At 41.1% G+C, this 26,845-nt stretch overlaps 1 protein-coding gene across 5 annotated transcripts in view; it reads right to left on the minus strand.

The window, feature by feature from the left end:
* adcy8 (adenylate cyclase 8 (brain)) overlaps positions 1 to 26,845 on the minus strand; it is a 79,325-nt gene that overhangs the window by 34,422 nt on the left and 18,058 nt on the right. For 2 of the 5 annotated variants that reach the window (XM_077221950.1, XM_077221948.1), the window contains exons 1-4: positions 15,776 to 16,740; positions 6,196 to 6,345; positions 4,316 to 4,446; positions 3,544 to 3,655 (exon numbers count right to left, since the gene is read on the minus strand). In XM_077221950.1, the coding sequence (XP_077078065.1) occupies positions 3,544 to 3,655; positions 4,316 to 4,446; positions 6,196 to 6,345; positions 15,776 to 16,642 (1,260 nt within the window). In that variant the 5' untranslated portion in view covers positions 16,643 to 16,740. Of the gene's footprint in view, positions 1 to 3,543; positions 3,656 to 4,315; positions 4,447 to 6,195; positions 6,346 to 15,775; positions 17,412 to 26,845 lie in introns of those variants that run through there. The other 3 variants (XM_077221951.1, XM_077221949.1, XM_077221952.1) reach the window with 3 other exon arrangements.

The raw sequence follows: 26,845 nt of genomic DNA on the forward strand, positions 1-26,845 counted from the left end.
AATGAAATATTAAACTTCCTGCAGAATTACAGTGGAGAAATTTGCCCTTTGTTGCATTGAGCCTTTCGAAAAAAGTCGTGGTACAGTAAAGGTGTACAATGAGATGGTAATACCATGGTATTTTTATATATACTGTACACAACTGTTAAAATTTTTAGGGTCAGTACCCTAAGATTTTTTATCTTTTTAAAAGAAGTCGCTTATGTTCACCAAGGTTGAATTTATTTGATCAAAAATACAGTAAAAACAGTAATATTGTGAAATATTACAATTTAAAATAATTTTTCTACTTGCTTAAGAAACAGTTCTTATTATTAATGTTAAAAACAGTTTATATTTATATATAATAGTTCAATATTTTTGTTGATATCATGATAAAAAAAATATTATTTATATGAAATAAAATATTTAAAACTTTATAAATGACTTTACTGTCACTTTTGACCAATTTAATACATCCTTGCTGAATGAATTCATTAGTTTCTATAAAAAAATCTCACTGACCCCAAACTTTTGAACGGTAGTGTACCATAGTAGTCAATGATTACCGTAGTCATATTAATAGGTTCCTGTGTAAGCAGCGTCAAGTCATGTATTTGTTTCCTATGGAATACTGATAACATGATATGGTACTCCAATGTACTTCCATGAATATCATGGTATTACCAGGGTATACGTCCACAAAAACATTTTATTTAAATTGTACGTCTAAAAAATATGCCAACGTTTGTTAAGGGATTACCACAAAATTTTGTGTTTCTGGATATATTACACGCTTAGATAATACTTCAAGTAATGATAGGGTTAATGCACATTTCCCATCAGGCAGCGTGAGGGCGTAGGAGAAAGAGAGAGCCAGGGAGAGACAGACAGAAAGAGAGTGAGACCGATTTGTGGAAGATATATCTTCAAAGTGTTTCCAGGATGTGGCACGACGCAAGCAATCAAAAACATTATGTATGAAAATGTTGAACGTGACAGACAGTACAACCACCTAGTCAACCAGTGCAGCACTAACCACGCACATGTGACATTTCTGAGTAAACATTGCCATCAGGAGAGAAAATGAATACTGCTCATCAAGATAAACACTGCTGCAAAATTAAATACAACACCAGGCCTGCTCGCATGAGTGTGACTGCAAATTCACACAAACGCACAAGGACACAAGGATATTTAAATATGACATACTGATACAACCATCTTCAAGCACACATATGCCACATTTGAATATCTGCATTATGCATCAGCAAGCCACTTTATGGTTGGTTAATCTTCAATGATTATTGTACTGACTCATGATGAATAAGATTATTGGAGAGCTGCAGCATGAGGATGGAGTTTAATATTCTTCATAATGCACTTATTCCCTCCCTCAGTCTGAACAACAGAACAAAAAACACATTTGTTAAAAATACAAGTAATGTTATTCTTTCTTCCAAGGGCAGCTATCAAGATATGCACTAGCCGTCAACAGTTGTACCCTTGTGCAAACACAGACACACACGCACGCACGCGCACACACACACACACACACACACACACACACACACACACACACACACACACACACACACACACACACACACACACACACACACACACACACACACACACACACACACACACACACACACACACACACACACACACACACACATATATCAGTGTTATTAATGGTGGGGACAGGGTCACAATGTTTTTATTTATGTGACTTTAGCAACAGCCATTTAGCACATCAGCGCACTGCAGGACATGAAGGAGGGTGAGCCGTCACACATTTCAGCGTCCTCTTAACTCTAACTGAACTCAGCTTATCTGGTGCCACTAAAAACGCCAAGCCAAGATACTCTGCCACTGCCCTTGGCACACAAACATAACACTCTCTTAGTTTCACATACATGCTGCATCTGATAGGTTCAAGCAAAGCAGCAGTCTAACTGCAATTTACGAGGTAAACAGCGCTGTCTTATGTAAATAAAGCACTAAATTAATCATAATTTACAAAGAAAGGTAGTATGTTGAATGACAATGACTTAAAAGGATAATAATCAGTTACTCACCCTCATGTCAATCTTAACCAGTATGACTTTTTTTCTTCTGTGGAACACAAGACTTTTTTTCATACAATGCAAGTGGGGTTCAGTGTTGTTTCGAACCTCCACTCACACTAATTGTATGGACAAAAACAGATTTTCAAAATAGCTTCTTGTGTGTCCCACAGAAAATCATAAAAAATGGTGCTATGCTAAACCAGTGTGGAAAGTACTTGATTAAACTGGATTAAGGGAGGATAAGATGCAAGTTTCTGAACAAGTTTATGGGCTGAAATGCGCAAAAATGTTGATCAACCAGTGAATTTGTCTTTGAATATTTAATTTAACAATTTTACATAAATTAAAATGGCTTTCAGTAGAGGGTCATTGATAATTATTACAATCTTGATTGTCGTGAAATCTAATACACATAAGAAGACACATTTACATCCAAATTATTATTATAATACACATAACCCAAACCTCAAGGAATAGCTATTAAATGTTCAAATCATCTGAATTCAGTCAACAGAACAGAATAGAAAATGCTGTTTGACCTCCATTAAGTCTGACAAACATCTTTTTCAAACAGTGTTGAGTATTTAACTCCATTTCTATGCTTTAAACAATTATATATTACAAAAGACTGTGTTGATTAAACTGCTCCTATTATGCTTTTAAAGGTTCCTAATTTTGTTTTGGAGATTTCCTTCAAAAGGTTTACCAACCTGATCTCATGTGAAAACAACTATTTTATGAGGTGGCAATTTCGTATGAATTCGTACGATTTGAATCGTACAACAACTTAAGATTTTTAAAGGAAAGTCATTATGAAGGACCACCCATAATCCGCCTCTAAACTTACCCGTCACTTGGCTTTAAACAGACGTTAGATTGTACAGATTTGTATGAATTAGCCACCAATTAAGCATAATGTAAAATAGTTACAAATTGCTATGAGATTGTGTTGGGTTTACATGCACCCAAGGTAAAAAAACAGTTACATTTCTTATAATATGCATTGCACATCACCTCTTTTCTCACAGTGTCTGAAATGGCTTGATAAAGAATTTTGTCTGTGTGACCTTTTGGTCTTTTAATAGGGTTACAGTGCATTTTCACTATATTTTACATTCAAATTATGATGCACAAAACATGCGCAGCATCTGTTAATATGAGCTCTGAAATGAATGCACTGCAAACATGAGATACGTGTATGACACACATAAACAGAATATGTACTAATTGACTTCAATATCAAGGTCACCTTTTTCCAGAACCACCAGCATGCCATGCCAACACTTGGATATCAAACAAACAATATCCAAATACACATAAGCCAGAGGATAATTGTGATATCGGGAGATATAAGGCAAATAACAACATGCCTTAATTCATTGCCAACTGCTATTTCAAGGACTATTACATGTTGCTATATACCCTGAATGGTGCTGTGATATGGCTTACATCTGTGTGCATTGTCGTGAATGTGTGTTAGGTCACTCACATGTGCTAGTCGGTCAAAGCGAGCAAAGAGTTCGTTGAGCATCCGAACAAGTTCCTGAGCGGACAGTGTGGTGGAAAGATTGGTGAAGCCCTTCACATCAGCAAAGAGAATACTGCATAAAACACACATGCAAACAAATCAGCTGAAAAATCACAGAAAAACTCTTTCCCAGACTGAAATACTACAATCAATCAGTAAACTTAATGTAAACTTAAACACAATATTTTAATGTGAGAAAGCAGGCAAAACTTCATAAATGTACAAGAGAATTGTACTAATGAGTTTAAAAATACTGGCTATGCCATCAAATTCATCAAAAGTGACAGTAGACATGGTGTTCAACTAAAAAAAGATTAAAAAAAAGAAATGTTTCTTGAGCACCATATCAAATCAAAATGTGACACTGAAGACAGAAGTAACAGCTGTTAAAAACACTGAAATATTTAATTTAATTTTTAATTCAATTTAATTTTTAACATTTATACCTTATATAAATAAGGGTAAGCCAGTGAAAATGGTCAAATGGCTTCAGTTTGGCTCGATTTGGCCATTATTTGGGACCAGTCAGAGCCAATTTGGTGCTCATAATGTGACTGACTGTGCTGCAACAGGCTACTTGTTTGGGTTATAAAAGAGAGTGACTCAGCTATAATCAAGGATGACCGAACCATAACGGTGGGCGACTGAGCCTTAATGGCGGATGACTGATTCAATTCCATTTGATTCTCTTCTATTCTTTTCACAACGACTGTACCAAAATGGAAGAAATTACCTCACGTTCTCATAGCGGTGAATGTAGATACGGTGAAACTGGTGCTGTAGGTTCTCGTCCTCCACGTTGGTCATGTCGTTAATCATCTCCAGCACTACAAAGCGTGGCAGCACCGACAACACCAGACGTTCCTAACAGGTGCAGTGTGGGTAAAGCACTTTATTAAACACAGACTAAATCAGTTAGCCACTGAATGCACATTTAACATAAAAAGATTTTCAACCAGTTTACCAATTTAACTAGCTCACCAGTCTGACCTTTACATTACATTACAAACGATACGGTAGAATTTCATTATGACTGTTTTGCAGTATTATTTAACCCCAAACATTATTATAGGATACAGTTTCCTTTAACTGCAATTACAGCTTCAAGTCATTTTTATCCAGTTCTAGTTTCCTTAATGGTTCACCACCAGTCAATCAAATATCCCCAAGTGTCCAGCTCACAGGACTAAATATAAATGGTGTATTTTCTAGTAACATAATTTCCCAAAATAACAGAAATACATGTATTATTTAGTACAATGTGAGTATAAAGTGTCTAATGCTTTAGCAAAACACTGCAAGGGACATATATCTGCCATATAAAGTATATTAAAGCCAAAGTGCGTTATTTCTGCATCCCCAAAAGAAATTGCAAAAATAATGTTTTTGCCAAACAGTTCCCAGTCTTCCATAGGTACCATCCTAAACCCATGCAATTGGTTGAACCTACATTGCAGCGTAGGCTGGTCAGATGCTTAAACAAACAGAATCAGAGCGTTTACACTTTTCAGGGGAAATTGAACTTGCATCTGCCTTGCCATACTAAGCTGAGGTAGGAGAAAGTATTTTCAAATCGAAAAAAATGACACACCTCAGCTTTAATTGTCCTTTGTGCCGCTGCATGGATAAAGACCTTGTACTGCAAATATGAATCAAACAAGCCAGAGGTTTGTGCTTACCACTGGCTGGGCTAAAAACAGGGGAAATATGGACGTACAAACAAAGAGTAAGCACACACACACACACACACACACACACACACACACACACACACACACACACACACACACACACACACACACACACACACACACACACACACACACACACACACACACACACACACACACACACACACACACACACACACACAAGTACCAGCATAGTCTCCACTTGACTGGCAAATAAAACCCACTTCAGCAAACAGCCGGAGAGCTCTCAGAGCAAGAGATGGGGGGGGGGGGGGGGGGGGGGATTCCCTAAGGAGTCTCGGAGCCTTTCTACACTATAGCCTTCTGTCCCCATGAGATGCTGTTCTCATCTTCAAATCAATTACTCTCACCCACTGGGGCTCATTGCTGGAAAAGGAGTGTGATATACAGTTGCAACATTACGTATGCACGTGAGTGTGTGTGCACTTGCACGTACGCTTTTAAAAGTTTGGGGTTCGTTAAAAAAAAAGAAAGAAATGAATATTTCTATTCAGCAAGGACATGTTAAATTGAACAAAAGTGGCTATAAAAACATTTATAATATGTTACAAAAGATTTCTATTTCAAATAAATGCTGTCCCTTTGAACTTTCTATTCATCAAAAAATCCTGGAAAACATCTATCACGATTTCCACAAAAATATTACGCAGCACAATATTTTTTTTTCAACATTGAATAAATGTTTCTTGAGCACCAAATCAAAATACAGCCTTTGTAAATAAGAGATTTCTTTCAAAAAAATTAGAAATAAATACAAAATATATTTATTCATTGACAAAGCTGCCAGTAGAATCTGGAAGTGACAATTCTGTTAACTGACCAATTGAACATGGTTTTATATATATATATATATTTATTTATATATGTGTGAAGGAAACTTGTGAAGTTTGCGAACACTAACCTGTCGCTGGTTCTCCGTCTCTAGGCGGAGACGTGCCTCGATGCACCTGCGTGTCTCAAGAAAGGCCTGTCGCTGGGCGCGGTCTGACAGGTAGCTGATAAACATCCCTGCAGTGTTTATGCATAAGAACAGCAGCACCTGAGCTAACAGCTGGAGAGAGAGAAGACAAAAACAGAGAATTTTACCGACCTTAAGAAATTAATTACAGATCAAACTACACATAGATACAAATTAAATACATCCATTCATCAGCTGCTGTACGACAGTATGTGGAATTTTACATCTGAAACTCAAACAAAAATACAGCATAAACAAGGTCCAAAATTAAGATTTTTGTATATGTGCCAATGACGAGTCAATGAGACCATTTTCCAGCCATAAAAAGGAAACCATGAAACAATATTGTGCATTTGTATTAAAAATATATTTTTGCCAAAAGGAATTGGTATTATTTTGCTGTTTTTATTGCATTTTAGTGATGTACTAGGTCATTGTAAGTAGGCAATTGTGCAGCATATGCAATAAGTTTAATTTCATTTAATGTGAAGAATATTTCCTCATTTGACAGATATCCTGGCCTGGCTCCGCCCTCCTACGTACTTCCGCTCAATTTTCATTTTACTTCAGTTCTAGGGCTGGGATTGTGCTGTAGTCTTTGGTTTTCTCCGATCAATTTTTTACCGGGCTAATCAGCGAACAGAGGGAGTGGCTGAGAATGATGACGTTGATTCGTTATTTTGAGTTATAGTTCAGTAATGGCAGCAGAGAAAGAAGCGAGCGAAGCCATTCGGTCCGTTGTGGCAACGCTGCCGGATATCAAGAAATTAAAGCCGGAGCAAGAACAATCGTTGCTTAGTTTTGTTGGTTGCCATGATGTTGTGGCCCTCCTCCCCATGGAGTTCGGGAAAAGTTTGATTTTCCAGCTTGCGCCCTTAGTGGTGAATGAGTTGGCTAAGGCGAACGCTAGGCATACGTCACGACCAAACATTAGCGATTGGTTATGGCAGATCCAGAGTGACTCTGGGCAGATCCAATAGTTTTAGACTTCAATAGAGTACTCGCCTACAAGGAAGTTAACGCTTTTCAATGGATCGGTGCCAGACTCTATGTACAAATGAAATGTACGAGAGGCTGGTGGGACCAGGCTACAGATATTCGCCACTGCCAAGTAAATTTTATTTATTTGCCAAAGCCATTTTTTCTCGCATTTGGCACTTGGCAAGTGTGGACCTTGAGCATAAGCATTCAGGAGAAAAATTCTTGCTTATTTTTATTTAAATGTAATCATATTCCCTAGGAGACAGAAGCTAAATGTCATCTTTCTCTTTATTTCACACACAAAAACACACATGCACATTAATGTGAAATTAATAAATGTCAGTCATATACTGGAGGCATAATATTGTTTACAGTTAATTAGCATGCTATTATTTCAAATGTACTCATTTAAAAGCTAAAGCAAAATGATTTTTAAAAACCTTTTATGTTTGCTTTCCAGGTCCACTTTTTTAATGACTGTTAAAATTCAGACACGTTGTGAGTTTCTTATGCCAAATATGTCAAAACCATGCAGATTTTCCATAGCTGATTTTTTGTCTTCCTTAAATATCTTACGGACAAGTACATTAGAACAAACAGAAACACATTTACAAACATGGAGTCACTTACTCCCAATGATTTACATATTTTAGCTTGAGAATAACATGAACTAGCATTTAGGCATCAGCTTAGCTGTTCCACCATGCATTTCCAATTGGTTTCCATTTTATGATTGGCTTACCACATCTTCAGAGAAAAAAAACAAACAAAACAAAGGACTCATGCAGCCCATCCACCAGGGGGAGTCGCAGAGGTGAGAGAAAACTGAGGGTAGATGCCAAATCCACTCAAAAAAAAACAAACTGCTTAAAGGTGCAATGTGTAAAAATTATGAGTATCTATTAACAGAAATGCAATATGACATCCATAACTATGTTTTCAGTGATGCATAAAGAACTTACTTAATCAACCGCAATGTTTTTATTACCTTAGAATGAGACATTTATATCAACATAACCGTGGGCACCCCCTTCTATGAAGGTCGACATATTGTGACGTCATGTTTCTACCGTAGCCGAACGCGAACAAACAGCGCTACAGAGTGCGTTTCATCACTACCTAGAAAGAGAAGCCGCAGAAAGCTAGAAGCTAGCCATAAACACCGTGAGTGGTGACTTTTCGCTTGTCAGTGGTGTAAAATATGTAGTTGGATTGTTTCATATAACTTAGTTCTTCTCCCTCGCTTTGTTATGGCTTTGCTATGTGGGGATAAATGTGCTGGTTACGTTCGTGAGACAATCAGCTGATTATGATTAGTACTCTTGTGCCTGACCGTAAAACAGTAACGTTACAGGAATCACCAACCCGTCGATCGCGGTTGACAAGTCGATCTTGGAAGCATTTTAAGTCGATCGCGAAGAGTTTTCAAAATCAGAGAAAAAAAGCCTATTGTGTGTAGTAAATGGTGTCTAGGGGATGCGGAGGTGCGCGCGCTGTTACAATCATGCCATTTTTGCCGCGCGCACCATTGGGCTCATGCAGACGCGTCGATTTTAAACAAGGCTTTACGCTTTAACTAGCTCAGCCACAGTAACAGCTCATATTTAGCCAGCTAAACCTTTACCACCCTGTTAGAAAAAATATATAGTTGCATATAGTTTCATGTGGTTCTTCTCCCTCACTGTATTATGGGTTTGCTATGTGGGGGTAAATGTGCTGGTTACGTTTGTGAGACAATCAGCTGATTACTATTATTATATTATATCACAGACCCTTGATCCTCACCTAACTATGGCTTTGTAAATTTTATCCATGATGTGGTTTATAATGGACTGTGGTACAGAAACAGTGACAATGTTACACTCTCTTGGCTTACTCTGGCTATTCTCTGCTGTCTCCAGACGACAATATGATTGTCCCGTTTTAGCCACCGTAGCTTCTTTGAAAGGGAGGGGTGAGCAGTGGGCTGAGCCCTTAGCGCAACTCGCAGCCGAACCGCTAGATGTCGCTAAAAATCACACACTGCACCTTTAATTCCAGTCTGGATTGAACCAGCTAGCCCTCTGATATCAGTACGAAATCAAATAGGCTATACTGACTTTCTAATAAATATAAATATATTTTTACAATCCGAACAAATTCATCTCATTTTTACCAGCGATAAGTTTGTAAATTTGTCAGATGTATGTAAGATGTTTACATAAGTTGGGCCACCAAAAAAAACATGAAATCAAAATTGTAATGTCCAATGTGACTGGTTGGCTGCTGTGACATTTCCAGGGCTCATAGTGAAACTATTGTATTTACAAGGTACAATTAGTACAATTACTGTCTAATCAAGCAGTTTCGACTTCATATTGAGACTAGATACAACAAAACAGACATCAACAGCATAAGAGACACGCTCTCTTTGTCTGTCCACAGTAAAGTAGCCCAAAAAGTTAAAAAGTTACACACACATATTTATACATATTTATATTTAGACACGAGAACAAACACTGTTAGTTTACTGCATTTGGAACATATATTGTCATGCCTCTCAGAGGAATCCAAAAATACACACGCTTTACCAAACATGTCATGAAAATCTCCAGAGACTATGATGTAACCACCTGCAATCATTAACACTCTAAAACAATCACTGCAAAACATGTTAAAGCATGCCTCTGCACCTATTACTACAAAAGCTTCATAGGCACACATGTCTGTGTGTGTGTGTGCATATGTGTGTGTGTCTGCTTCAGTTAGACACATCCCCCCTGGGAATCAAAATTTTATGACTGATTAACGAGCCCCCCATCCTTTACAGTTTCAATTACTCTGGGTTTTTATATTTGTCCCGTGAGGGCATTAAAGGGCTGCCATTCCAGATAGAGCTAAGCAAAGGGACCCTAATTAATACAACCCCTCCAGTACATGCGCGCGCACACACACACACACACACACACACACACACACACACACACACACACACACACACACACACACACACACACACACACACACACACACACACACACACACACACACACACACACAAAAAAATAACACACTACAGAACCAATGCAGTAAACATTATCAACATTCAAGTATCAAGCTAGCATGCAAATTGACATAGGCTAAATATAACTTCTAATAATTTTAATTGCTGCTGTTTGTAATTGTAAATGATATTTACAAACATAATCAAAACCAACATGCACTTAAGTATTGAGTGTGCTTCATAAGATAAAATAACGAGCACACACACAGAGATCAGTGATGTGGACAGTTTTAATAGGAATGCTTATTATTTCAGACTTTCCCAATACAAATCACTGACCTTAAAATACATGATCTCACATTGTACAAATGCCTCTCCACATATGGAAACATGAACAGCATAAAGACTAATGAAGATGAGTCTTTGTGTATGTGTGTTTTTATTAGAATATTGCTCTTAGTTGTAGAAAACATGAATAGATAGTGACGCTTTCTAGGTTTACATTTATCTACAGGAAAATGTCCCAATGTCACTTTAAAGTCAGTTCATTCTCGTACTTGAACCACAGGTGTAGTTCATATTAATTATGGACATGATCCATTAACATTTGACAAACAGAAAGAGTCACAATAATAACATCTCAATTTTGAACAATAAATCTAGTAAAACACACACATGAGAAATGTCTATTCGTGAAATGTTTTGAAAAGTATGGAGCCCCTAAAGGGTCATGGCGATGGAAAAAAATACGAGATGTTTTGCATTCCTCCGAGAAAAGATGCGTTCGCTCGCAAAATGTTTGTGTTCCTCTGAGAAACGTTCAATTCAGTTCAATTTTTTTTTTAAAAGTTTTACAAGGGAACGCAAAGATTTTGCAAGCGTACGCAAAGTTTCTCAGGGGAACGTAGAAACTTGTTTCAGCCTCTGAGTGAAAAAAGTGTATTTTAAACTTATCCTTCTTTTGTGAGGTCTAAAGTCGCAATTATGAGAAGTAAAGTCAAAATTGAGAGATATACGTTTGCAATTGTGAGACATGGGTCAGTTATAAGAACTAGTCTCAACTAATTTCATAATATGAGAAATATAATTGCAACTGTGAAATATAAAGGTGCTATCATGAGAACAAATGGGCAAATTTTAAGATATAAAGTCACAATCGTAAGATATAAAGTTGCAATCGAGAGAAACAGTCCGGAAACTTGAGAACTGGCTTCTACGGAAAATAGAGGCATTTATCTATGAAATGAAATTCATGCATTGTGGCTTAAATATCAAAACACACTTTGGGGCCACTGTACATTTCCTACCATGTGTAAATACAGCAAAAGAATTTGCAGAACAGATCTGTTAAATCACTGACTCCTAAATGAATACTTCAAACGCAGTGCACTTTAACTATAGCCTTTAACACCATAATTATCTCAGCAAAGTACAGTGATATCCGTCAGCATGCAGCAGAAATCGGTAAGAGTGACTGACTCTCATTGACTGCAACAAATTAAAGAGAGAAGGAAAAAAAAAAAAAACTACTGCAAAGCGGCTCCTAGACCAACAGATCTAATGAAACTGTTAATATCAACATTGTACTCCAGCCAGAGAGTCTTCACCACGCCGAGGAGCCGAACTGAGATTTAATTAACACTCCATTTAATTACTGGGGTTGATTACGGTTGTAAAATGCTGCCTCTGAGATTTCCAGTAGATGGGCTGCTGTCCATTGATAATTCAACCATCGAGCGGAAACAGTACAATGCCCATTTGATAAACTTTGAAATTGAAATTTGACATTTAGGGTATTTTTAAGTGACGTACAGCAGCCAGTCTCCGTGGACCATCTTAAGGAAGATGAGCAAAGCATTGTGGGAATAGTTATATTTTCACTGCCGCTCGCTGTGACCTCTTGCCAGCTCTGGATTAAACTCCACAACCTTTACTTCTGACAGCCCAGACCTTTAAGTTCTATACAGCAGCACCACTGCACCTATAACTGCTTACCTACAGCAGTTTTACATATTTCATTCATAGCACTTTTCACTCATGCGGTCAGAGTTAATCTCAATCTATTTTAAACGATTGTAATGGTCTACTATTCTTTTGCCCTGTTCATTTTTATTCAGAGTAGATGCCATATTTAATTTGATATGTGAAACAGTCTGGTCAATATGTTGGAGTTTTTATTCACTGGCAATTTGTTACTTTTTTATAAGGTTATTTACTGATACCCAACAGTATTTTGATCTTTTTTATATTATTATTACACAACAGCATTTAGATTCATATTGAACAGCATTCTATCCCTCACAACCTCATTGTCGTGTCAAATTAAATATGTCATCTACTCTTCTGAGGTCTATTATAATGCCAAAAAATTCACCACTGCATCCATTCTGGCTTTCTGCCATTTGTTGAATATAAAAACAGGACGATCTAGCCTTCTCACTTGAAGCTGTGGAGGTTTGCCTGAGTCATTTTCCCTAATCAAACCTGATGCATCGGACCGTTACCTAGTAATCCTGTCCATGTTGCTTTCTACAGTGTAATACTGATCTCAGTACAATTTTACACAATCATTGTTAGCAGCAGCTGATTGTTCTCAAGGTTTCGATTACACGGCAGGACCGTCTATGGTGTCAGCGTTCAAATGCTAAATTGAAAAATACATTATTAATCACTCGGAATAAAAAATAAAAAATTTACCTGTTATTGATTTTTGTATTGTACGTGTGAAAATCTACACGAGCAAAATATGTTGTTTGCTCTGTATCATAAGCTTTGCTAGACCCCATTTACTTCATCTTAGCCCCTTTAAAAAGTCTGCAATGAATTTAGCCTCCTTAAAGGGATAGTTCACCCAAAAATGTAAATTCTGTCATCATTTATTCACCCTCAAATTGTTCCAAACCTGTATAGATTTCTTTCTTCTGCTGAACACAAAAGAGTAACCAAACAGTTGATGGGTCCCATGCAGTGACTTCCATTGTATGGAAAAAATGACTATGGAAGTCAATGGGACCATCAGCTGTTTGGTTACCAATATTCTTTAAAATATATATTTTTTGTGTTCAGCAGAAGAAAGAAATACATACAGGTTTGGAACAACTTGAGGGTGAGTAAATGATGACAGAATTTACATTTTTGAGTGAACGATCCCTTTAATCTGTGCTTTTGTGATCTCAGTTCATTTTTGCTGAAAACAGCCACTGCAGCAAACTGTCTGAAGTGATTTCACTCACACTTTGTTATATTAAGTATCATCTTTCCCTCAAGTCAATGGCATATATAGGGCAGCAATTTTGGGCATGGAGCGCCGCCCCCACTAACAATGCTCTACTTATTTTTGAGTCTCTGTTCCACAAAATGAAATGCAACAAAAGATGCTACCTTTTTACTCATATAGTGACACCAAAAAAAGGCACTGTATGTGGACTTATTATATTTTGGACACTTGTATCTGCAAACAAATGATGCTATAGAGATTTTCTCTGAACTAACTTCCTTTTTTTCTGAAACAGTATTTTCACCACTTGCCTTGAAGGTCATTTTAGTGGATGTATGAAGTCAGCTCCCTTCAAAATCACACAGGTGTCCTATAGCAGAATGGTATATTTTATTATAATAAGAAAATACTGTCCAATTTTGGGAAATACAAAAAATCTTAAACATCGAGGATACTTTTTGTTCTCCATTAGGAAAACAGCTTATAAATCATATGAAATTATGTTTTTTGAAAAAGTAAAAATGTAGAAAGTTTTCTGTGAGGGGTATGTTCAGGGCTAGGGTTATAAAATGGTTCTAAAAACCACTACGCCTATGGAGAGTCCCCATAAACCACATATTCAAGAATGTGTGTGTGTATGTGTGTGTGTGTGTGTGTGTGTGTGTGTGTGTGTGTGTGTGTGTGTGTGTGTGTGTGTGTGTGTGTGTGTGTGTGTGTGTGTGTGTGTGTGTGTGCGCATGTCTGTGTTTATTGTCAGTCAAGCAAGATTTGAACTCAAAACCACTCGTTCTTAATGCATGAAATACTTTTCTGGCCCACATCTCCCTCATCTCCCTGCACTTTGCCTATCCACAATCCACCCTACAGCACGCAACACTCTCACAGTGGTCTGGTGGAGTTTGTGAAGTGTCTTATAAATGATTGATGGAGACCCTGCAGGAGTTTCCACAAACCCAGAGAGCACAAGAAAGCAACTGACGTCCATCTTACCCAGCCATTGACTGCATTCTACTTACGTAGCGCTAAACACAGAAACAGGTTTGCGGACAGGTCTGAGGGTGTGTGTGTGTGAGCGTGTGTCCTGCAGTATGAGCGAAGGAGAGGGAAACAGAGATGGGTAAACGAAGAGATGCTGGCAGACAAGTGTGTGAGTCAGAGAGCCCTTCTCCATATCTCCCTCCCACGCATGCTATTTTTACAGTCTACCTCACACAGCATCTTCGACCACTGCTTGGACACACACATTTTTGGGTCTGCTAGGGATGATTGGCTATTTTGACCTGAATCTAGACATCTGGATCTGGCCCGAATCTGTGTGTGAAAGGACACCAAACAACTCTGTCTGTCAGTCTGTCTGTCTCTGCTGTAATGACAGTGAATAATCTTTGCACCCTATAATTAACTCACACAGCTTCCTGTATCTTCTTTGTTTTGTGCGTCTGTGTGCTTGTTTTGGTGTATAGAGCATGTTTGCTTGTTTTTGTGCAGCATGTGTGTGCAGGTGAATGACACAGAATAACTGTAGTGTCACTATGACTCAATTTAGATGTGATATGATCTGATCACATGTGTGAAGTGGACTGGCCTGACCTCGGGTCATCTTGTCATTTAGAATCTCTTTAGCATCTGACAGAGAGAGAAAAAGGCTTTGTTGACCTGCATACACACGCATATGCAACCGTGTCCATGTAATTAAAAGCAATGTATAAAGGGATAGATCTCCTAAAATTATAACGGTCATTTTTTACTTATCCTCATGTTGTTCCAAACCACAAAAGAAGATATTTTGAAGAACACTGGAGTAAAAACAACTTTGAACCCCATTGAATTTCAAAGTATGGCCCACAAAAACAAAAAACAAAAAAAAAATTTCCAAGAAAGAAATTCATACAGTAAATGTTGGCAGCATTTTCATTTTTGGACAATCTATTCCTGTAATTGTCTTTTTTGTGTGCAAATATTTACAAAAACATGTTTATATGAATATATTTGAAAACACTTTTAATTATTAAGCTCTCACCAGATGTTACTAAAATGGGTAACTGACTGCAGTTCTCTATTATGACTGCTTTGCCGCATTCACGAGCTCTTCTTGACCTTTATTGACCTCTACAAAATTTGGACCGCAAAAACAAGACATAAATATCATACAGAAAAGCACAAGGCCGTCCGCAACGAACGATCTTAAAATGTCACTTTCAGCACCACGTAGGGTGGACAGCGACCATTGCGCCTGGGTTAAATGCCTCAAGCACTGAAAACATAGATTTTCACCCGCACCAATGCACACAAACTTGCTATGATGTAATATTGCACGTTTCTCTGATTCACTCTCGTCTCACCTGATTCGTGGAGATCTGCACTCTTGGGGGCACCAGCAGCTGGAGCGCGATGTGGAGCGCGGAGGTTAGCAGTCCTGCCACGATGGCCCAGGTGAGAGGCAGCGGAAGCATGCTGTAGGTGGCAAAGAGCGTGAAGAGCACGTACCCTATCCCATCCCCGAGCAAGCCGTAGCCCAGTCCCGTCGCGAGTATCTGGGTGGCCATGGCGACCCAGGTCACCGCGCCGCTGTACTGCAGGTAACCGTGCGAGCTTGTGTCCTTGCGCACCACAACCAGAGCGCAGATGACCACCTCGATGCCCGTGAAGAAGCCGAGCAGCATTCCTTTGATCGGGTCCATCGGGGTGGACGCCAGGGTCAGGTGCAGCACGAGAAGTGTCAGCTTGGTTACCACGTCCAAAATGTTCATGACCACCACTGACTTCCGTCGCTGGCCGAGGAAGTAGCGCTGGTACAGGCGCTCGAGGTCCCTGGACTTGAAAGCGTAGCGCAGCGTGGGGAAGATGACCCCGCGGTACGTGTAGCCCCAGCTCAGGAAGAAGTCTGAGTTGCTGGGCGCGCAGTCGATCTGCAAGAAACCCAGGTCACTGCTCGAGCGTTCGGGGAAGACTTTAGTGCCGCCGTTGTTGTGCCGGTCGCTCACTGACGTCCTGCCGGCGGAGTGTTTGCGCGAGCCCTGCGCGTGATGCTCGTCCGGTGAGACGGGTTTTGGGCTGTGTTCGTGAATGAAGCGCTGCTCGGTGATGTGTCGCACGGCATTTTGCCACAGCAGGCGCTTCGGTCGGTTCCCGTTGTTGTTACTGGGTGTTTTGTTGATGGTGTACAGCTCCTCGCTCGCGCTGGAACAGCGAACCTCTGACAACTCCATTGTTCCCACGCCAGACGGGGTTCTATTTACTTACACGCGTTCCCAAAACAGAGAGAGAGAATACGAGCAGGTGTGTGCGAGGAAGAGTGAAGGTGAACCGAATGCAAAGTGGAGAACGCATCGGGACAAGCAGACTGGTCCCACGGCAGCTGCCGCTCATCATCATGCGTCTTGTCCTCCGCGAACGTCAGAGCGATTCGGTCGGGCTGGCTCGTGCCATTTGGCTGCGCAGCGCTACAGCATGGCATGCGCCCGCTCGCGTGCTGAGAAACAGCGCATCTTAACGCGGTCTGACGAGGAAAACGTGCCCCGTTGTCTGCGTGTGTTGATCTGTGTTGCTGCAGCAGGTCTTGGTGTCGCTCTGTTCTCACTATCGCAACCATGCACACTCAAGAACGTTAAGGAGTCCTTTCCACAACGCCATTCCGCCGCTCGTGCGGTACAGTCCTGTCTTTTAGGCTAACTGTATGTGTCTCTTCTGTGGTATTTCCCCCCTGACTCCAGGAATCTTTGTCATATCCAGGGGTGAGGTTTAGGGCTGGTGGTGTCGAGAAGACCTTCCTCAGTTTTGAGGGTCTCACAATGGGTCGCGAAAGATAGAAAGCCGAGAGCTGAAATCCAAGAATAATATCACTTAAAACAAAAGAAGAAACATGAAAGCAAAAACAACGAAAGGTCTATGTCAGCCAGTAAGGATAGTACTGAAGGCTCCTGTAATGGGAAACATCCAGTGCGTCTGCTCATCTGGTGGAGATGGTATATTTACACTGATAAGAGAGAGAGGGGAGGAGGGGTGTGTGTTTGACCGAGTCTTCCCGACGTCACGAGCTCCTTGCATTTTTCCTCCCCTCGCGCAGCTTTTGTTTCGGTCCTGAGCACCGCAGAGGAGCGCGCGCAAGAAAGAATGGGACAGTGGGACACAGAACATTTGACAACATAATGTTTGACTGCTTTCAACGAAAGAAAATAGATCAATTTAACTGAAGCCAAAAATCAATACTAAAATGATTGTTATTAGCCTATTCCTTATTATCATCAATAAAACTCTCCTCTTTGGACAGCAAGCGAGAACTTAACGGGTCTGGCCTGACAACAAGCTTGTTTGACAAATCTCAATGTCACTTAAACTATTTGCATCCTTCTGAATTATCAGCTCTGCTTTTGGATTTGGTGCGTAGCCTAGGCTACTCCCAATGATTGAAATACAGAAAACAGTGGAATTGGACATTTAGACATCTCCACAGGCGAATATCGTCGTTTTCTATGTGCGAGTTAAATGACTGTAAAACAAAAATGAGCTAAAATCTCAAATATTATAAAAAGTAATATTGCAATTCGCTTTTATCCTTTTTATTAGAATCTGGGTATTTTTAGAAACATACCACACTTCGCTCTAGCGCCGTTACCGTGACTCACCGGCTATTCGTCTTGTTCAAATATTTTACAGTGCGAGAACCCAACCGCGGCTGATCAAAAGCGGGCCGACGACGCCTCGCGAGTGACTCATCACGTCCCCCGCTTGCGCTGCCGGGTGTTTTTTTTTTTAACGGCTCGGTCTTACTTTTACAGGAGTTTCTCTCTGCGTTGCTCACTTCCTCACTTTTTTTTTTTTTTTTTTGCTCTGTAAAAAAAGAAGAGTGATAAACTGCCACAGGAAACAGTTGCAGGCAGCGGCGTGTGTGCTCACCGTCTGCTCTGGGCCTCCAAATCACCCCACTGTTATTCAGTTAATAGAAACACACAGTGTATAATCACACATCGCCAATAATGCCAGACCCCTTATCCTAATTTAAGTGACAATGGTGATTTGGCTTAAAAAATGCATGTTAAAGATGCTGTAATTTTTTTTACTATAGCCTACTTAAGCATAAAAATACAATATGTTTCAGATATTTAGGAAACATGCTAAGTTTACTGTTTCTCAGAAAAACAATGCTACAGCCAGTAATTCTACTTTGAATATGCGTTCCATGTCACAATGTCTATTTTTGTTTTCGTCTGTGTGATTCCGCCCACTGACAATTTACCAAATAGTATTTCGACACCCCAGGTTGCCAGTTACCATAAAACACAGTGTATTTCAGCCATGGAAGCCAGCAAACGAATTGGGTTAAAGATTTCAGATTCTACCCGACCTAAACAGCCTCGGCATAAAAAGCCCTATGACCAGACGCATAATAAAACTCAGATAAATTAACTCATAAACTTGCAGTGTAAAGCTCGACGTCTTCCAATGTGAATTGTGCTCATTCCTATTGCATCCTCAATCTGGCAACCCACATTAGCCTCAAGTCTGGGGTAGCCCTCTCCCAATATTTTGAATTTGGACTGCAGTACCCATTTCAACCACTAGCTGTCAATATTACATACTGCACCTTTAACATTAGATAATTAGGAAAAAACAGCCCTAGCTAAATCTGTGACTGGTGAAGAGATAGTTGATGACTGTCATTATTTACTCACCCTCGTGTTGTTCCAAACCTTTTTCTTCTGTGAAACACAAATGCAAAAGTTTGAGAATCATGCCTCAAAACTTGCGACATCTGTGGTGTTGTGCTGTGTGATAAAACTGCACATTTTAGAGTGGCCTTTTATTGTGGCCAGCCTAAGGCACACCTGTGCAATAATCATGCTGATCAGCATCATGATATGCCACACCTGTGAGGATGATGGATTATCTCGGAAAAGGAGAAGTGCTCACTAACACAGATTTAGACAGATTTGTGAACAATACTTGAGGGAAATAGGCCTTTTGTGTACATTGAACAAAATTATAAACGCAACACTTTTGTTTTTGCCCCGATTTTCATGAGCTGAACTCAAAGATCAAAGACTTTTTCTGTGTATTATCAATTTTGAAAACAGTTGTGCGACTTAATACATATATATATTTGAATATAGAAAAGAATAAATAACTATTCGATAAAATAGAAACCATTTGTAACAATGTAAAAGTAATTACTGTCACCTTTAATCAATTTAATGCAGCCTTGCTGAATAAATGTTTTCCAAAAAATCTTTCGGACTCCAAACTTTTGAAGGTTAGTGAATGTCGTGCAGGAGATACCAAATATACTCACATCCAGAGCTGAAGTCGTAGGTCTAAATTTGTTAGATGAGGAAACTGCTGAAAATATTTGTTAATCATACAGGTTTGGAATAACATGAGGTTCAGTAATTTTCAATTTTGGCTGAACTATTTCTTTAAGCTGCAGTCACACTAGGCTTTGAGCAAATAAATTACCAAACACTCTGAAGCCTTTAAGTTTATACAGAGGTTAATCTGTTATGTTTACAGTAGATTGGTCAAATGTCCATGTCAGAATTCAGCAAACTTAAATCTGGGTACTGAAGACTAGATGTGAATGGAGCACTGTATATGTTAATGTAGTTTTACAAATCAATTTTAATATATAATATCTGATAAATAACAGGATAATTTTAAAGTCACAATGAAATCTATTGCAGTATTTATTAGAAATGATTTAACGGTGCAATTTTTTTATAAATTCATGTGACCTTGTAATCTTTAATCAAAATAAATCGCCCTCCCTCTTGCAGCGACATCTCTTCTCTGATGACGTGTTTACTGGCGTAAGGGCGATACAACCTGTCAATCACATGAAATGACATCACAGCAAAAGCAAACCCCAACCATGCAACCATCCAATCAATTCCTGATTAATGCACCTCTTGATGGAATAACATCACATCTTTTTTTTACATCAAGAGGTGCATCAATTTTTGTTCAAGATCTTGTATAGACAATGCAAAAGTCGAGCACTCTGTAATGTCTACTCCAAAGACTTTCAATGAATTTAAGGTCTTGACTCAGAGGTGCCAACTCATGTGTGAAGAAGATTCTTCATGCTCCTTTCCAACCATTCTTTCACAATTTGAGCCTGATGAATATGGCCATGATGTGTTTTACATGGCTGTTTAAGGAATGAAAAGCTACACACTAAATCAATTAGGGTTAGATGAACTTTTTACATATAACATGCTAGAAACATAATAATCATTACAGTAATGATCCAGTTGTAGAGTCTTAAGCATTTGCCCCTTTAAATCCAAACTGCAACTATTTTTTTTGGCAGGTCAGTGCATGTCTGTATAATTTAAACAAATATGTTAATTAACTGGAACTAAAGTATTTTACATCATTTTGACAGAAAATAAATATTGCATTTACCTGCATCAGAAACATTCAAACACTGATAATAGGGATTATAAGTCAAAAGGGGAGAGACTATTAAATTTTTAAGCATCTGTTTGAAAACAAACCTGGATAGAGACATGAGGATTTGGGGAGAAAAACGTTTCGGTTACTAATCTAAACCTCGTTCCCTAAAGGAGGGATCGGGAGACGTGATGTCGACGTGACGACGTAATTGGGATCACTTCAGGGAGCCCTATCATCTTCGAGTGAATCGCGTCACACGCCCCGCGACTCCAGATATGGACTTGAGACACGGACAACTTTACGTGTGACATGAACAAGATTTTATTACCTAGACTAAACACTTAAACTACTCTACTTAACAAACACATACATACATACATACATGCATACAGTTTACCAAGGGAAAGAGAGCGGAAGCAGAATACAGGAAAGCAAGAAGTTATAGAATTGTTTGAAATTCAGGAGATCAGCAGCCTTGAGCAAACCATCAGTTTAGTTCTAAAACACCCTTATTTAAAAGGGGTAAAGATACTTAATGTATCAAATGATGGTTGCCCATTTGAATTAAACTGTCCTGATGCAATTTGTTGAGGCTCCAGTTGATCTTTGCTGATGTTGTCTGGATGAGAGAGAAGCAGTTGGAGTAAGAGGATTTTTGGTGAGTGGAAAGACAAGGCCGCAGCCTGGCACAAGCTTTGGTGTCCTTAGAAAACATCTAATTCAGTATCATCTTCCCATCAGGATTTCAGAAAGGACTAAGAGAGAGAGAGAGGCTGATCTGGTGATCAGTGATTTTTAAAGTGTGAAGATGTCACACCCTCTGGAGGTGTGTGAGCCAATAAGACGTTGTCCCTTTGGAGAGAGATTTTATGACCGTTTGTGTTCAAGCAAGGCATTTGAATCTGTAATTTCATTGGGTGTTTAAGCAAAATAATCTACAAGAGTCTTATAATACCCATGCGTCAAACAGTTAGCAAAATGTAATGTAAATTAACAAATGGGGAACGAAGATTGGAGTTTATAATGATGGGAAATTTAGATACATGTGGTTAGATACAAGTGGTTATATATATAGAATATATAAGTTAACAGGGTTTATTTCTCCTCCTCAGTAAGAATTCAGTAAGAGTCACATCTCTCAGGAATTCCGTTTTTGGGGTCGTAAAAATTCAGGACAATGAGTTCTGCCAGTGGTGTTAGCTTCATTGTGATGTTAGTTTCGGGGGAAGTTACACAGACCTTTGTTGTGAGAGTGAGTTTGCCGGACTATTCATTAAATACAATGAATAATTTGTGTGTGTGGGATTGGTCCAGACGATACAACGGGGTGGCTCCAGCCTGAGAAGGGGGAGCCTACACCAGTAAGTGACGGCAGAGCAAACTCTGCCCAAGGGAAAGACACGGGCTCACCACAGGGTGCTGGGCTTTGAAGAATACGCATATGGGATCGCCGCAGGGATCACCACATTATGGAACCCAGCCTAGCACAAGTTACACAGCGTCCGACTGCCAAAGGGGTGCGGAGGAACTCTACAGGGTTCACCTGAGTGGGGAACTTGACTGGAGCAAAAAAGTGCACATATCCGCTCCACGTGGAGGGGAGTGGCGCAGCAAGCCAAAACTAGAGCGGGAACTTCGGTCTCAGGATGAGGCCAGGGTCTCAGGATCGCGTGAGAGTTAGCCGGGCCGAATTCTAGGCATGATTCGTCGACCGAAAATGCCTGCAGGTCCTCTACCCTCTTGATGGAGGGCAATGCAACCAGGAGTACTGTTTTACAAGACAGAATTTTTATCTCGGCTGATTGCAAGGGCTCAGAGGGTGGTCTCTGAAGAGCCGAAAGGACCAGAGACAAATCCCCAGAGGGTATAGAGAGCGGGCGAGGCGGATTTAGTCTCCTTGCCCCCCTCAGGAATCGGACGATCAGGTCGTGCTTTCCCAGCGGCTTACCTTCAACTGCATTGTGATGTGCGGCGATAGCGACAACATACACTTTAAGGGTGGAGGGAGACAGCCTTCGCTCCAACCCATCTTGCAGGAAGGAAAGCACAGCTATGATCAAGCAAGTTTGAGGGTTCTCCTCGTGAGAAGAACACCAGTCAACGAATAGGTTTAACTTCAACGCATAGAGGCGCCTCGTAGAGGGAATAGAACAGAAAATAGAACTTGGTTTAGGGAATAGAACAACTGGCACTGAGACGTGTCCGAGGAGGCAAACAGATCTACCTGTGCAATCCCAAAGGGCCTGAAAATCAGCTGGACCACCTGAGGATGGAGTCGCCATTGCTACTTGCTACAGTGAGAGCTCGTCGGCTGCACAGTTGAGCAGGCCCGGAATATAAATGGCACAAAGTGATGCTTCTGACTACAAAGGAGGAGATTGCAGGCGAGTTGTGACATGTGACGGGAGCGTAGACCACTCTGACAGTTGATGTACGCAACGGTCACAGTGCTGTCCGTACGGACCAGTACATGATTGCATAGTAGTAGCTTTTTGAAGCGGCTCAGAGCAAGATGTACTGCTAACAACTCGAGGCAGTTGATGTGCCAATGCAGTTGAGGCCCTGTCCACAGACCTGAAGCTGCATGCCCGTTGTACGTGGCCCCCCAGCCGGAGGCAGAGGCATCCGTGGAGACCACAGAGTGCCTGGACACTTGTTCTAGGGGAACACCTGCCCGCAGGAACAAAGGGTCCGACCACAAGCTGAGAGTTTGGCGACAGTGCGGGGTTACTTGGACCCGGCACGAGCCGTTGTGCCACGCCCATCTCGGGACTCGATCGTGGAGCCAGTTTTAGAGCGTCCTCATATAAAGCAATCCGAGCGGCGTTACAGCGGCTGCATATGCCATATGCCCCAGGAGCCTCTGAAACAGTTTCAGTGGTGCCGCTGTTCTGCATCTGAGCGTGCTCACGCAGTTCAACACTGACTGGACGCGGGCCTCGGTGAGGCACGCTGTCATGTTGATCGAGTCCAGCTCCATACTGTCACGTTACAGTTACAAAAAGTGGAGAGGAGGACTCAAGTGCAGCAACGGATGATTTATTAACCCTTCGGAGTCTTGGGCTATTTTGGCCGTTTTTGAGTACTTTTATTTTTTTTTAAATTTTGCAACATAAACAAATGTTTACCATACCAATGTTTGGTATAATTTTTTTCAGCACAACATCACCTATATGATCAGACAATTAGTTTTTCACTTTGATGTACTCTATCAACATACTGGACCCAAAATCACACAAAAAACACAAAATCCGAATAGAAAAATTATAGCTTTTCTACTACAAAAAACACAAACATGCTCAATGAAGCATTTTAAAAGGTTTAAAATTTAAACACAAGTTGTAAATGTCAACATATACAGGTACAATTCAGATATAATCAAGCTATATATATAAAAAAAAATATGATTTACAAAAAAAAGCGGGTGTAGCATAGGCTTTTTTTCTTTCTTTTTAGCTCAGCCACTTTTTAAAAAATGTTGTGCACACAATTATTCAGAGAGGTATATTTAAGGCCTTGCATTCCCAGAGTAAGAGAGTTCCCAAATAGTGCAAATACAACATAAAAAATATAAAATTGAGATAAAATTAAACTAAATGCAGCAAAAAGCAGGTGTGGCAATAGGCGTTTTTTCTTTTCTTTTTTGCTTAGAAACTCTTCAAAACACTTCATGTACAATTACACAGATAGCTACATTACAGGGATTTCATTCCTTGAGTAAGAGGGGTTCCTCAATAGTGCAAATGTACCATACAAAAGGTAAAATGAACACAAAATCAAATTATACATACAACTATTTACAACAAATATCAGGTGTTTTTTTTATTTTTATTTTTTATCTGTGCCTCTCCTCAAAACAGTTTATCTAAATCTACTCCTAAACTACTCCTAAACTACCTAAACTATCTACACTACTCCTAAACTACTCTCAAAATCTACTCAAACTCTTCCAAAAACTAGCAATAATCTCTCTCTCTATATATAACGTATATATGTCTCTTTATCAACTCCGTAAATCCTCTGCCTTTCAATTTTGCGTCTTAGCTCAGTTGGCTCCTCCTCCATTCCCTAAAATGTGCAGCCTGAATAGCAGAGTCAGCAGATTCACACATTTTTCTCCGTTTTGTTTTATGACAAAAACCGACGAATTTATTAGAATAAATGCAACGGCTGTCGCATCCCATCTGGCGTTCTTTAAAGAAACGCGTCAGTATTTTTTTATATAAAGTTTAAATGATCATATCTCCGTTTTTACTTGGTATATCAACACAAAACAAAAAGTAAAATAGAATTTCAAGCCAGCACTTTCGACAGAAGAGGACGGCAGCGCTCACCGTGACTTTGTTTTTATGCTTCGACGTCTTAAACTGGTCATGTAACTTGATCACGCCGGCGTGATCTGCGACCCCGAAGAGTTAACAAAAGAAAACAAAACACAAAGCAAAAACCCACAAGGGGGAAAACACAATAAATGAGACATTAAACAAAACCTAACTTGAAGAACAAACACTGACTCTGAACACGAAGACCATCACACGGAAACTGGGAAAACATATGACAACGATCCGACAAAGACTGCAAACAAGGGGAGACTTAAAAAGGGAACAAATCAAGAGGGAACCGCTGGAAGAACTCAAACACTAATCAGGTAACAAGGGGGAGGGATCAAACAATAACAAGAGCACATGGCCCAACATAACAAAGACACCCAAGTGCAATACAAGACAAGACAGACACGTGACATTACCCCCTCCCTACGGAGCGGCTACCAGACGCTCCATCAGGCGGGACGGGAGGGACAGACCAGGGCGGGACGGGAGGGACAGACCAGGGTGGGACGGGAGGGACAGACCAGGGTGGGACGGGAGGGACAGACCAGGGTGGGACGGGAGGGACAAAGCGTTTAGTCTTGGGAGACCCGGGCGAAACACAAAGTCCATCGGGCGGCCAGGGCGACCCAGACAGTCCATCGGGCGGCCAGGGCGAAGCAGACAGTCCATCGGGCGGCCAGGGCGAAGCAGACGACCCATCGGGCGGCCATGGCGGTGAAGACCCCTCGGGCGGCCAGGGCGGTGAAGACCCCTCGGGCGGCCAGGGCGGTGAAGACCCCTCGGGTGGCCAGGGCGGTGAAGACCCCTCGGGCGGCCAGGGTGGTGAAGACTCCTCGGGCGGCCAGGGCGGTGAAGACCCCTCGGGCGGCCAGGGCGGAGACGACCCCTCGGGCGGCCAGGGCGGAGACGACCCCTCGGGCGGCCAGGGCGGATACGACCACTCGGGCGTTCAGGGCGGAGACGACCACTCGGGCGGCCAGGGCGGAGATGACCACTCGGGCCACCACGGCACAGGAACAGAAACCGGCTCAGGAGCAGACACCGGCTCAGGAGCAGACACCGGCTCAGGAGCAGACACCGGCTCAGGAGCAGACACCGGCTCAGGAACAGACACCGGCTCAGGAACAGACACCGGCTCAGGAACAGACACCGGCTCAGGAACAGACACCGGCTCAGGAACAGACACCGGCTCAGGAACAGACACCGGCTCAGGAACAGACACCGGCCCACGAACAGACACCGGCCCAGGAACAGACACCGGCCCAGGAACAGACACTGGCACTGGCTCCGGCTCTGGAGCAGACACTGGCACTGGCTCCGGCTCTGGAACAGACACTGGCACTGGCACCGGCTCAGGAACAGGCTCTGGCTCAGGAACAGCCACCAGAACAGCAACGGCCACTAGGACAGACACAAACACAGAAACAAACATTGGCTCTGGCTCAGGAACAGCAGACACTGGCTCCGGCTCAGGAACAGCAGACACTTGCTCCGGCTCAAGAACAGCAGACACTGGCTCCGGCTCAGGAACAGCAGAAACTGGCTCCGGCTCCAGCTCTGGAACAGCGGACACTAGCTCTGCCTCCGGTTCTGGAACAGCAGAGACTGGCATCTCCAGGATCCAAGCCAGACGCTCCAGATAGTCCGTCAGAACCTCGGCGGCCACGCCAAAGGGGATCTCTGGCTCTG

Source organism: Siphateles boraxobius, unplaced genomic scaffold, assembly GCF_051911475.1.
Source record: "Siphateles boraxobius isolate OS27281-9 unplaced genomic scaffold, OSU_SipBor_1 86, whole genome shotgun sequence".
Classification (NCBI taxonomy): domain Eukaryota; kingdom Metazoa; phylum Chordata; class Actinopteri; order Cypriniformes; family Leuciscidae; genus Siphateles; species Siphateles boraxobius.